At 42.7% G+C, this 13,242-nt stretch overlaps 1 protein-coding gene across 1 annotated transcript; it reads right to left on the bottom strand.

Moving 5' to 3' along the window:
• Positions 1-314: 314 nt before the first annotated feature.
• Positions 315-11,377, bottom strand: T265_09398 (hypothetical protein; the record flags this gene model as incomplete). Its single annotated transcript, XM_009175445.1, has 5 exons — positions 315-520; positions 2,409-2,590; positions 5,229-5,371; positions 6,906-6,973; positions 11,275-11,377. 5 exons carry the CDS (start codon positions 11,375-11,377, stop codon positions 315-317), a joined length of 702 nt encoding a protein of 233 aa, XP_009173709.1.
• Between the last annotated feature and the right edge of the window lie 1,865 nt (positions 11,378-13,242).

Here is a 13,242-nt window from a genome sequence, read left to right on the forward strand (position 1 = left end):
ATTTTTGATGACTGGTGGTAATCTTTTACAAGGAATATTGAAGAAAAACCGGTGTTGAGCAGAGAAATTGGTAGATTTGTGTAATACTTATGTGGTTGTTTGCGGTTTGGCTTGGAACCACCGGAAATACCGATAAGGTAGACCAGTAACCCACTAATAATAACGCGCACCGGGGATGCGTTCAGCACCAGTGAACTTGCCTGTGAATGTAGAGGCGAAGCCTGCATAGAATACCAAAACCCGTTCGCCTCCTTTGCAAGTGATTACTTTCGGAATGTTGTGGTTGCGAGAGTTTTGGAGCACATGCATTATTCTCAATTTACATTGGGGGCGAGATGGCCCAAGTGGTTAGAGCGCGAATTTACTGACCGGAAGGTTCGTGGTTCGAATTCGACCTCCGCCACTCGACTTCCCCTGTCTAGGCTTGGGCAACCTGGCAGTATCCTAGCCCTCGTGCTTTCTTCGGGTGGCATGGCAGCTAGGCACCGGAAGGGTGCTACAGCTGAACGCTTTCTTTCTTCTTTCAATTTACATTACATTGATTTGTCTGAGTCCATTACACACAGCCTGTCAGCCAGGACATGAAGCACGTTTGATGCTTTTGGGACCTATAAGAATTTCAGGAAGCTTGACGCATACTGGCGTTCTTTAAAAAAGCCTAGTCACCCTGGTTTTACCTAGTATATTGTGTTGGATGAAGCCGTAAGCATAAAGCAGCAATTTACGCATCCATTTGGTGGACTTATATATCTCTCTTACGAGATGTCTTTGTAATTTGCCATCTTAGTGAAAACTTGGAATGGAGTTTATAGACACTCAATAACCTGTTCTAAAGGCTGTTTAGAATGCGCGAAATTTTGTCCGTGTTTACAACAACGAAGAAACAAGAGAGTCGTATAAGTAGCCGACCTAAAAATCACGGGTAAATCTTCCCTAGGATGAGTGGTTCAAGTTTGAGTAGAACCGGTAAACAGAAAACAACAATTAGATCAGTTTGCGCCGTGTTTGCTCCCAAACACCAATGCGTACCTGAATTCAAAATGGAAAGCACAAGTTGATGTACCTGAGAAGTCGGGAATCGTCAAGGCCGTATTTCATACAAACTGGCAATCCCATCAATCATTCACAGCATGGACAACATTTACTTTTTAGCAGAGCAAGTGAACATCTGTCGATGTACAAAAATGAAACACAAACGTTTCGAGTATGACACAAATGGGGTTCGTTTTAATCTCAACTCTTCTTCGCTGTGGTAATTTTGAAACAGAACTCACTTCCCTGATTGTGGAAATGTTAAAGCTACCGCATTAAAACTTTGGGACAGGCTAGACATTCCTTCAAAATCAGTTATCGTAATTTAGTGAATGCCACCTTGGTGATAAATGCTTGCTCTTACGGTCATTTTTCCGGATATGTTCTAATGATCATTTGTGTATCTGATAGCAACGTAGGTTTACTGAATGCGTTTTCAAAGTTTAGCGAATGCGATTTCAAAGTTTTAACCCAGACCGTCCATCTGAGGCACTAATTGTCTCACGCTAATGTGATCGACTTTAAGAAGCAAATCTTTGATTCCAACAAATTCTCTCAGCTAGTTTTTTGTTAGACTTTCTGTATCATCCATTATGACGGTTCGTAATAGTGATGTGAGCTGAAATCGTTTGATTTCCCTGAGAAAAATGTTTCCAAGGGAAGAACAAAGAATCCCGCGAGTATTTCCCACGGGACGCACACATATGAGCATCAGAAAATTTACTGACAGCTTCAAGACGTTCACCTTTTATTAGTAGAACGAAAGGTGATCTGCTTGGAACTGTCACAAGACCTGACAGCATGTCATCAGTTATTGCCGCTAACAGCGTAGAATAAATCTGTACTCACCTTGGGAAAACAAATTAAGCGGACGATTCTATAAACCAAACAATAGTGGGCCTACTGTACAACGAGAAATAAATAATGTACTCTTTTTGTAAGTAAAAAACAGATGAAATGCGATTCATTAGAAACCGGACTCAAACTGTTAGCTTTGCGTAACGACAACAGATACGTCGACCGGCGCATTAGATCCATTCGTATGAAAAACTATTAGCGTGACAGACTTCCATCCGTATTGCGAATACACACTCCAAAGAAAAATGATTCGGATTTTCAAGCAGGAAAGTGTTTCTGCTTCCAATGACTTCGAATGGTTCCTCAAGCGATTCAGGGCGCAGCCGATCCTGGGTCGTCCTCAGCAGCCTTGTGAGTAGTTTCCCTTAAGAATGTATGCTTTGATCCCTTGAAAATCGTGAAATATCAGGCGGCATTATTGCAGCACATTCAGTTAAAGAAAATCGTAAATGAGATTCGGCTGGGTCCCAGCTGAGTCTTGCAAAAATGAAATTTGTTTGTAAATGAGTATACTTCACTAATTCTGTGGAATTTGGTCCAACTAGAACCTAAGGTTGACGGAAACTCGAGGACTGCGCCTACCTGATGAGCTCCAAAAAGGGCGAACTCGGTCGTGGGCTGCCGAAGAATTTCCAGCAACCTTATGAGTAGTGCATTACAAATACATACATGTATCGCGATGTCCCGAATATCGTAGCAACTGGAACATGAGGCAGACTTTTGCAGCACATTCCGTTACCTAGAAACATCACAAACGAGAGATTCATTTGAATTCCAGGGGAGTCTCTCGTAAAACCAGATTTATTTGCTAATTAGTGTATTTCGCTAAACGTGTTTGCGCATCCTATTACTGCAAGTGGTTACCCATGTGATTCAGAGTTTTGTCGAATTCCCTTTGGTCGGACTATCCTACGCCACATTTAAAAAAACCTAGTCAGTGACCATGGTTAGTATGTATACCTAAGCGTCTTACATTTTGCAAGAGATTTCTTTTGATAAAAGGCAGCTGAAAGATATTGTGTAACAACAAACTAGTTTAATCCTAAGTGTCGGAAAATGTGTGCATCCATCCGGTTGGATCGACAATAATTTGCCCAACGGCACTACTGGGAGCCGACAACATTGTAAGTGATTTTGTGGTAGGAAATTTTCTATAGTTGGCCACCCGACCTTCATTCGAACTTTGAACTTTTGCCTCTTCAATAGTCACAGAGTGAACTATATGCACTTTCCTTCCTCTCGAAAAATAACTGTTAGGCACTACTGCGCATATGACTAACGAAATATCTAAAAGGATGACTTTGCAGATATCGGAGTTTCGGCTTGCGAAGTTCTGCGAAAATATAGCGGAAGATGAACAACCAGATTATCACCGGTAAAGATCTGTCCCTCGTCCCAAGTGAACAACACGTTTGCCCGGCATCAGATTTGTGATGACAGCAGCTGATATCTAAATAATGGATCAACGAATCATCGATGTTTAGCTGTTCTGTTGGCTCAAACCTGACCCCACTTAGGATAAGAACCAGCCTGTGAGGATTAGCTCCCTTCTTAGTAACGATTGTCGTCTCTGAGATGGTGTTGTAAAGTGCGCTGTCACAATAGGCGAGAAATCACCATTTGTAACAACCAGCCGGAACAACCGTATGGGTTAAAATGGTACCACGATGCAACCCCTTAGAGATCCCTTAGAGAAAGTTTAGGTATTTTTGTCGATGTTTGGTGGTCGCCAAAGCTGAGCCAGAAAGAGATTGACAGATGAAGTATTCAAGCGCTGAATTTGTTTGCTGATGTTACATCACTTTCTGGTGCACACTTTTAGTGGATCTGATGAATGGAACCTGTTTAGTAACCCCTGCTTGGCATTGAGGTTGAGCATCAAATACTGTCAAAGGACACGCCTTGAATGATTGAGAAGGGCAAATGTTGAGCTTTCGGATTCAGTAAGAAGAATTACTTGGTGCTGACAAAAGGAAGTGGATGACGAAACCCTGAATTCCAAAAACCACCTGATGATGCACGAAAGCGCCTTGGACAACTCAGATCTCTTTCAAAGCAGAGGATAATCATGGAATGCAAATCACGTCCAGATCTGTTCTCCTGCATCACGAGATAGCTATCTGTATAAGAATTTGTTTGTCGCAAGAAGTTGTATTCCCTATCAACCATAGCCGAAAGAATGTCCAGACAGTTATAAATATCACTTGCTGTCTCACAGACAATTTCGCCGTAGAAAGATAGCTGGAAATTTTTTGCACTGTTCTTGCTATTTTTGGTTTGTCATCATTTAAGTTTAAAAAACGGTTCAGTTCAGACTAGTTCGGTATGGTCCGGTGTGTCTGGCTGTTACCGACGCTTCGAACGTACAGCATGCTAAACTGTAATGGATGGACTGGATTCCTGACTTTTTTGTTTCTGCCGTACTGACGGAAACGAAAGTTCCGAAAAATTTCAAAACTTTCGTTGTATTGTCATTTGAATTTTACCCGTGAAGAAATATCAGCAACAAGACAACATAGTATGGGTTCTGCACGATTCGCCATTTATGTTCAAGAATGGTGGCTGTGAACTTTGGTTTTCGTATGTGGTCGTATTTCAGTCGAAACACATATGCATCATTCCATCTTTCTGCGTCAATCCTTCCCTCTATTAGTGCCATTTTCTCTACCAACCTGCTATGTAGGGTTCAGTAGTTTTATCAAACTCGTATTTTGCATAGTCGTTGGTTAGTTTGTGGACGATGAAATCCTTGGTGAATAAAAACATGGGACAAGTTTTTCCAGCCCAGATACTGATATGTTCCCGCAACGGCACGTGCACTAGAAAACTAAGACCCAGCCGATTAGTTAGACAGCCGGGCTCGAACTCCAGCCTCATACTTGCGGATGAACCGATTGAGGTAGTAGACAAATACGTTTACCTGGGCAGCTGTATCAGTCCCGGTGGTCTCGTGAAAGATGATATTTCCATCCGGATTGGGAAGACCAGAGCAGCTTTTGCGAACCTACCTGTGGCGTAGGCGTGACATCAGTTTCTCTGTCAAGGGTCGGGTTTACAATGCTGCGGTGCGCTCCATATTACTAAACGGATCAGAAACCTGGCCGCTGCGCGCCGAGGACGTCAAAAGACTTTCAGTGTTTGACCATCGATGTCTTCGGAGCATTGCCCGAATCTGGTGGGAACACCGGATCAGCAATTCTGAAGTACGTCTAATGGTATTCGGGAGAAATGACTCTCATCCTCGATAGATGAACTGATCACACTGCACAGGTTGCGTTGGCTTGGCCACGTGCTGCGTATGCCATTCGACCGATTTCCCTGCAGGTCTGTTTTCTCACAACCACGTGAAGGGTTGAAGAGAGCCAGAGGCGGTCAAAGAGTGATTTGGCAGCGAAGTATGAAAGCCATTAGCTGTAAACTCAGCTGCGCTGGTCGCTGCCGTCTTCCTGGATGGGGACCCCGAGACGGGCCACATCAATGGCTAGAGATATTGTCAGACATGGTCCAGTCGCGACCTCAGTAGCGCTCGTGCATCCAAGCTATTGCCTTCAATGCATGGTTCCTTTTCCAACCCTACCCCCACTTGACAGCCCACTGAGAGTACCGCATTTATGCACCAATTTATCAGCTCCCGTCTGCAATGTGCAGCTACCTACCTCTCCCCCCAAATCATCGGTGAACGAAACTGGGGCAGCTACAACCACTGTACGACGAGTACGTTGTTATTACAGCTGACAATGATGATGATAATGATGAGTTAGACAACTAGGTTCATTTGGTGTTTAAGAGTCGCGTAACGTCTAGGATGCAAACCTCAACTCGGCTGGTCTTAGCACGTGGGCCGCTGAATTTCATAACTTCCTAATGAAGTCAACACATCCTCCTTGTGTGTGGGTATCTTGTGTAAAATATGACAACCCATAATATTTTGGGTATTTATTAAAGAGAGATAACGTTGAAAATTGTCTGCACTCTTCAACCTATTTTTCTTCGGAACGGTGCTGACTTGTGTTTTCATATCGTGACCGAATCATACTTCGTTCACTGAATGTGAACTCCTTACATTCACATTTTTGCCTAACAAATGGATCTCACTGGACATCCTCCTTATTCAGTATAAGAAGAACAAATACGATTTGATATCTGTCCCAATTGTGTAGGAAAGATGTTCACTTTTGCGCTGGAAATACGTTAACTGAAACGTTATCTGAAACCATAAAAAGCAGGAATGTCACCGATGATAAAGCTTCAGTGAGTGCGTTGTACCATCATTCCACATCTTAAGGTATGAACCAAAAATATTACAGTGTTGTCATACTGGGACGCACGGCCCCCTCACATAATGAGCCTAGGAAATCGGTCTGTTTCAAGATCATTTGTGGTGCGTTATCTCAGAACACAAGTAACGCACAAATTTAATGCGCACAACGTTTGAATAATGCGATATGATAAATTCCACACAGAGATAATTTATCTCATTGTTTATTTCAACCGATGTGCGTGTTGGCTTTCTGATTGGGCGAAACAGATACGCTGCCGTATGTTAAGTCTACGACACAAATGTTTATAGAAGCAGCTAATTCCTGCGCTAGCGCTAAAAATGCGCTTCATTTGAAATTTAGCTAATTGTTTGTCTTATCCTCATTTCGGGAGACTTATCTGCCGAATTCCCGCTTGATATATGAATGCGCAATCACTAAAAATACAAATAGACTGCCAGGAAATTAGTTACCGGGTTTTTTTATTTTCCAGGTCATCATCATTTTGCCTGGCCACTTTTGGGACAAATCAATCACACTGGTTGTTTTTGAGTAAACTATAAGCAGTACTAAACGGTATTTCAGTAGTTATTTACCACCAAATTGGAGGAAATTTTGTCTGTTCCCGTGAAAGTACCATAGGCGTCAACCTATAACAGTCATAAAATGCTTGAAAGCTTTGTCCTTAGTTCGCCGAAACATTTGAAATATAGGGGGATTCGTGAGCTCACAAATGATGGGGAGGTATTCAACCACCTTATCTACTTTGAAACATTTCCAAATCACCAAATCTAACTGAATATTGAGTATTTCGTCGTGGCTGTCTGAAGGACAGAAAAAGATACTGTTAAGTACTACTGGTGAGCTCTTTTTGTTATAACTTTCATACAAGCCCCACTCTCGTGACTTTTTATATGGCTAACAGTGTCAGCCTTCTGAGCTTTGCTTTCGAATAAAATGGTGGTTTTTCATCGAATACGGCTGGTTCAAAGCTTTATTTTTTAGAGCATGCTGTGTTTGACAGCAGAAAAACCTGGATTCAGATAGTGCGGGATCTGACTTTAAGAATCCCTTAATTAAGGATGTAGTTGTTATCATAGTTTGCTCTCAGGGTCACATGGGCTCTAACAGTTGACTTTCATCGGTGTTACTTGAAGGCGGTACAATTTTTCCGTTACGAGACTAAAGTTAGCTAAGCCAGTGTAGGTAACTGCAAGAATGATGACGACTTTACTCTGTTCTTTTTGTCACAGAAGCTAGAAAGCAAACCGGGTTTCTCTGCGTCCAGTGAATCATTGTACAGCTCATCTGGACAATAATTATGTGTTACGTTGTTATTCATCTATATATAGAAAGTCTTTCCGACTTGCTTTTGTATTTCAGTAAGCGAACACATATTAACGCTGACCATGTGAGTTGCCTGTGAACACATTTCTAGCAGTTTCGCTTACTGAGATTATCCAAAGATGGCAGTATCCTTCACGTTCGTCGGATTAGATACAGATAAATTTAAAATAATAGATTTCGTGCAAAAAACAAGAACGGTATAAACGTTTTCAAGACGACCCTTCATAACAGTCAGGAGAAAATCCATGAACAAAATTTTCAACTTCCAAGATTTTTACCTTTTGAATTTTCCTTTTCCTGCAGTGATCATACTTGGACTTAATGAAGTGCTACCGACTGATGCCCACATCTCATAGGAATCATTGGAATATTTCGGTGCGTTATTGGGGAGTGTAGTGGTGTGAAGCGGTGGGTTAGTGATTGGCACTCAATCAAACTGTCTAGCTCAGCGAACAAGCCAACGGCCATCTACGCTACCTGAGCTACCAACATTTTCCTCTATAGAAAATACGATGTTTTGGACGAAAGATTTCAGGCGCAAAAATTAAACCAGGTAAGGTTGATCTTACCAGATCTAAGTAGCAGGTTAATAGCTGCAGGTTGTGACGTCATACCGTCTTGTTGCTAAGTTGATGAAAGATTAGAGACCGTGACTAGCTTACGAGCCCCAAGAGGGGAGAAACAAGTTGGGAGGCTGTTGAAGAGTTTTCAGAAATCTTATGAATAGATTAACCGTGCAAAATTAATCACCACTGGCATCGGTATGCGACAGTTTGAACTGGGTTGGATTCACAAAGCAATTTTAGATTTTTATTCTCAATGTATACAGTATGTCTGCCCAAGTCTTCTTACGTTTATTTCTTCAGTAGTCATTTTTAACTCCGAAATTTATAAAAGTATTACTGACAGTTTCTCTTTTCCACTAGCACTAGCAACCTGGTTGGAATATAGTAAATTGATGAAGCACCTGATTCAAACTTTTTTTTAAAACTTTTTGACCATACTGGTAAAAGTATGCACAATTACTCGATGCGATTAGCTGGTGCGGATTTTTTAGCGACGACCAAGTGATTGTCCCGATTTTGTTGACCAAAGGTCAGACACACAAGAGTTTTCCAGTAATCTGGCAAACCAGTCGGAGATTGTCTCTACCAGTGACGGTATGAGGAGGGATTTCAACTGACATATTATCCTGTAGGCGGGGCTCGTACGAGATTAAAAGCAGCTCTGTACAATTATTTCATCATTATCTGGAATCATCACATGTAATTAAACCCTGGGGAATTTAGGACCGTCTATCTATCTATCTATCTATCTATCTATCTATCTATCTATCTATCTATCTATCTATCTATCTATCTATCTATCTATCTATCTATCTATCTATCTATCTATCTATCTATCTATCTATCTATCTATCTATCTATCTATCTATCTATCTATCTATCTATCTATCTATCTATCTATCTATCTATCTATCTATCTATCTATCTATCTATCTATCTATCTATCTATCTATCTATCTATCTATCTATCTATCTATCTATCTATCTATCTATCTATCTATCTATCTATCTATCTATCTATCTATCTATCTATCTATCTATCTATCTATCTATCTATCTATCTATCTATCTATCTATCTATCTATCTATCTATCTATCTATCTATCTATCTATCTATCTATCTATCTATCTATCTATCTATCTATCTATCTATCTATCTATCTATCTATCTATCTATCTATCTATCTATCTATCTATCTATCTATCTATCTATCTATCTATCTATCTATCTATCTATCTATCTATCTATCTATCTATCTATCTATCTATTAATCAACCGATCTATCTACCTGCTTATCTGTCTAAAAGCTATAGGTAACTCAGTGGAAGGATAACTCGCGCGATAAATGGAACTTTCGTCTGGGAAGTGTTACTTGAGGGCTAGTCAATAAGCGATCAGGTCATGTGGATGCCGTGACTGAAGAATGAGGTACGCTGAGTCCTGTCGAAGTGGCTCACCATACAATTGTGGCATGTATGGAGCCTAAGATATCTCGGCGTATAGCTGACTTCCACCACTAATCTGAGGGTTGACCAAACTCAAACCATCCAATGCACGATTGACAGTGATTAGTGACGCTGCAGTGTGGACACTATTCAGAAAAATGCTAGGTGTTCCCTACTAGAAACGAAACCAATCAAACAGCAATGATTCGTAAATCTTGTTTTGACTCACTCGTAATTCGATCTGTAATACATTTTTAAATGGATCTTCGACGGTCAATTTTTTAACAAAATTTTCTACTGACGATGACCTTAAAGTCTTATTGTCCACAGTAATGTGAAAATAACATTTTCTGTTAGGGTTTGTACTTCATCGAACTTGCGTTATCGATTCTGCTACGCCCTCGCTTCAATTATTAGGCTCAACTTACTGCTAAATTAGGTCACGTCCAGTCGAATCATGGCAAGGTTCTAAATTCCACTGTTTTCCTGGAAATCATTCTTCGAAAATGATTTATTTCATACAAAATAGTTTCCGGCTTGAAAATAGTTCGTCGAATGAAGTAATTCGACTTTGCATAGTCCATACGCCGGAGCCCGTAAGGCTGTCATTTGTAACCTGCACAATTGCGGTAGATGACTGATGCTGACCTGACTTCCAACCAGATAGCTTTCTTTCCTTGCACTTACAACATAGGAGTTAGTTATTTAACCTCATATCGGATGTCAGTTAGCCAAAGTGATAGCTTCATTGACTAACAGCAGAGTCTAAAGGGAGACAGTCAAACACCAAGTAATGATAGATTGACTAATTTACTTTATGTTATTCTGGGTGGACTGTTCGGCGGAAACAGAAGAGAATTTGTCCATGCATTGAAGGTAATAGTTCTGACGCAGGAATACCTTCTCTCAGAGTCTCTAGTCACTAAAAGTTTATCCGCGTGGTCGTCGACCAGAAACCAAATCCACAGAATCTAGTGATCAAAGCTCTCCTGCTTCGTACGCAAGTCACTTTCTGACGGTTTTTGACTCACTTCAGTGAGACACAGCTCTACAAGAATATTGTCCTGTACATGTAATTGTTAGGAACATGGCGGTTGTGGCCAAACCAGTGTCACATAGGGAAAGCAACTATATTTCTTCCAGGACCCAACTGTCGTTACCCGATGTGTTTTATACACGTTCCTAGTTAATTCCACGACAGCTCAGCAGACAACATGAATACAGTGAGTTTTCGACTTCGCCAGGATTGATGGCCACCAAAATAAGCACTAGGTTCACTCCGTCAATTTTAGTTTACTCGAATGACTGTTCCACCTAGGACTACGCAGTGCATGTTCGAACAGAATGCAGTCAGTGTACACGCAGGAGAAAGTAGTGGTGGTCATAGAACGTAATTAAAGGGACTAATTTGTTCCGTGTACGTCGAAAACAAGTATGAAAGGGAGGTGTGATGCTCCATTAACCGATAGCAAGGGTGAAAAGGGCTCACCGATTAGACGGTCCATTTTAGTGAAACTGCAATACTTGCCCACCTCATAGATCTCACCATTGTGAGTGCACCCGAGGGGTATCACAAGGATTGTGAACCCGAAGGACTACAATTAATCTTACGTACACTCAGGTATGAGGTCGAGGAAATACTCTTGTGGACTGTCTCTTCATAAGGTTAGGATGAGGCGGTAACGTGAAATCGGATGAAAGATAAATACAACTAAAGGCATACAAGCATCACATCATCATCATCGTCAGCTGTAAGAACCGCGTACTCGTCGTACACTGGTTGTAGCTGCGCCAGTTTCGTTCACCGATGATTTGGGGAGAGGGGTAGTTAGCTGCGCATTGCACGCGCGAGCTGGTAAATTGGTGCATAAATCCAGCACTGTCAGTGGGTTGTCAAGCGGGGGGTGGAAAAGGAGCTATGCATTGAAGGCAATAGCTTTGATGCATGAGCGCCATTGAGGGCGCGACTGGGCCATGTCTGATAATGTCTCTAGCCATTGATGTGGCCCGTCTCGGGGTCCCCATCCAGGAAGACGGCAGTGACCAGCGCAGCTGAGTTTGCTGGTAATGGCTTTCATACTTCGCTGCCAAGTCATTGTTTGACCGCCTCTGGCTCTCTTCCACCCTTCACATGGTTGGGCGAAAAGAGCCCTTCGAGGAAGTCGGTCGACTGGCATACGCAGCACGTGGCCAAGCCAACGCAACCTGTGCAGTGTGATCAGTTCATCTATCGAGGGTGAGTTATTTCTCCCGAATACCATTCGACGTACTTCAGAATTGCTGATCCGGTGTTCCCACCAGATTCGGGCAATGCTCCGAAGACATCGATGGCCAAACACTGAAAGTCTTTTGACGTCCTCGGCGCGCAGCGGCCAGGTTTTTGATCCGTTTAGTAATATGGAGCGCACCATAGTATTGTAAACTCAACTCTTGACGGATAAGCTGATGCCGCGCCTATGCCACAGGTGACGCAGGTTCACGAAAGCCGGACTGGCTTTCCCAATCCGGATGGAAATGTCATCTTTCGCGAGACCATCGGGACTGATACAGCTGCCCAGGTAAACGAATTTGTCTACTACCTCAATCGGTCCATCCGCAAGCATGAGGCTAGGGTTCGAGCCCACCCTGTCTTGCAGTAGCACTTTACACTTTGCAGGTGTGAAGCGCATACCAAACCGCGAGGCAGAATTATTTAGATTATTTAGTATTGTTTGCATTGCCACGGGAGCAGATCCTAGAAGAGCTATGTCGTCTGCGTACTCGATGTCTGTGAGCAGAGATCCAGGGAGCACTTCGACCCCACAGGCATTAGAGCCTGGTTTTGAGTCTTCCGTGATCGTATCAGTGACGAAGCTAAAGAGGAAAGGTGAAAGAGGATAACCCTGTCGGACACCACTTGATGTGGTGAACTCAGGAGAAAGCTTCCGTAGACCTTTACACGGCCGCGGGAGTTGGCGTACAGCGCCCCAAGGATGGTCAAGAATTTATGAGGGACACCTTTGCTCCACAAACACTGCCATAGTGCCTGGCGGTCCACAGAGTCGAAGGCAGCTTTCAGATCAAGAAAATTAACCATTGTTGGTTGCTGGAAGCAGTGTCGCTGTTCCAGAATCCGTCGGATGCAGGACGGAACCCAGCTTGTTTTCCACGGGTCTGCCCCTTTCTGTGTTTCCATCAACCTTCGAAGGATAAGGCCAGGGAGCCCCTCCGATGCCAATGCTAACAGGCCGATGCCACGGTGGTTTTCATATAGCGTCCGCGTACCCTTTTAGAAGGTAGGGATAACTGTCGACATGCCCCATTCTGCAGGCACTTCCTCTTCGTATCACATAGTACAAATAAGCTTTTCCAGGTGGGTCACCAGGGTTTTTCCGCCTTCTTTGAAGAGGGCTAGATACAGACCGTCCGATCCTGGTGCCTTATCACTTTTCAGTACAGCTACTTTGTACCTTATTTCTTCTTCCGAGGGGCGATCAAGGTTTACATTCCATTCGGCTGTATGCATTATCTCCACCGTCTCTGTTGCAGGAGGCCAGCTGAACTGTTCCTCGAAGTGTTCGGCCCATCTCTTCAGTCGACGTTTTTGCGAGTGAATTAATGAGCCATCTTTTTCATTTGTCGTTCCGCTGACCGTTGTTTTTCTAGAGCCGGTCGATCGTATCAGTTGATAAAGGGCACGGCTGTTTTCCGTAGCAAAAGCCTTCTCCATCTCCCGAGCTTTCGATGTCCACCAG

The sequence above is a fragment of the Opisthorchis viverrini genome (assembly GCF_000715545.1).
Source record: "Opisthorchis viverrini unplaced genomic scaffold opera_v5_276, whole genome shotgun sequence".
Taxonomy (NCBI): domain Eukaryota; kingdom Metazoa; phylum Platyhelminthes; class Trematoda; order Opisthorchiida; family Opisthorchiidae; genus Opisthorchis; species Opisthorchis viverrini.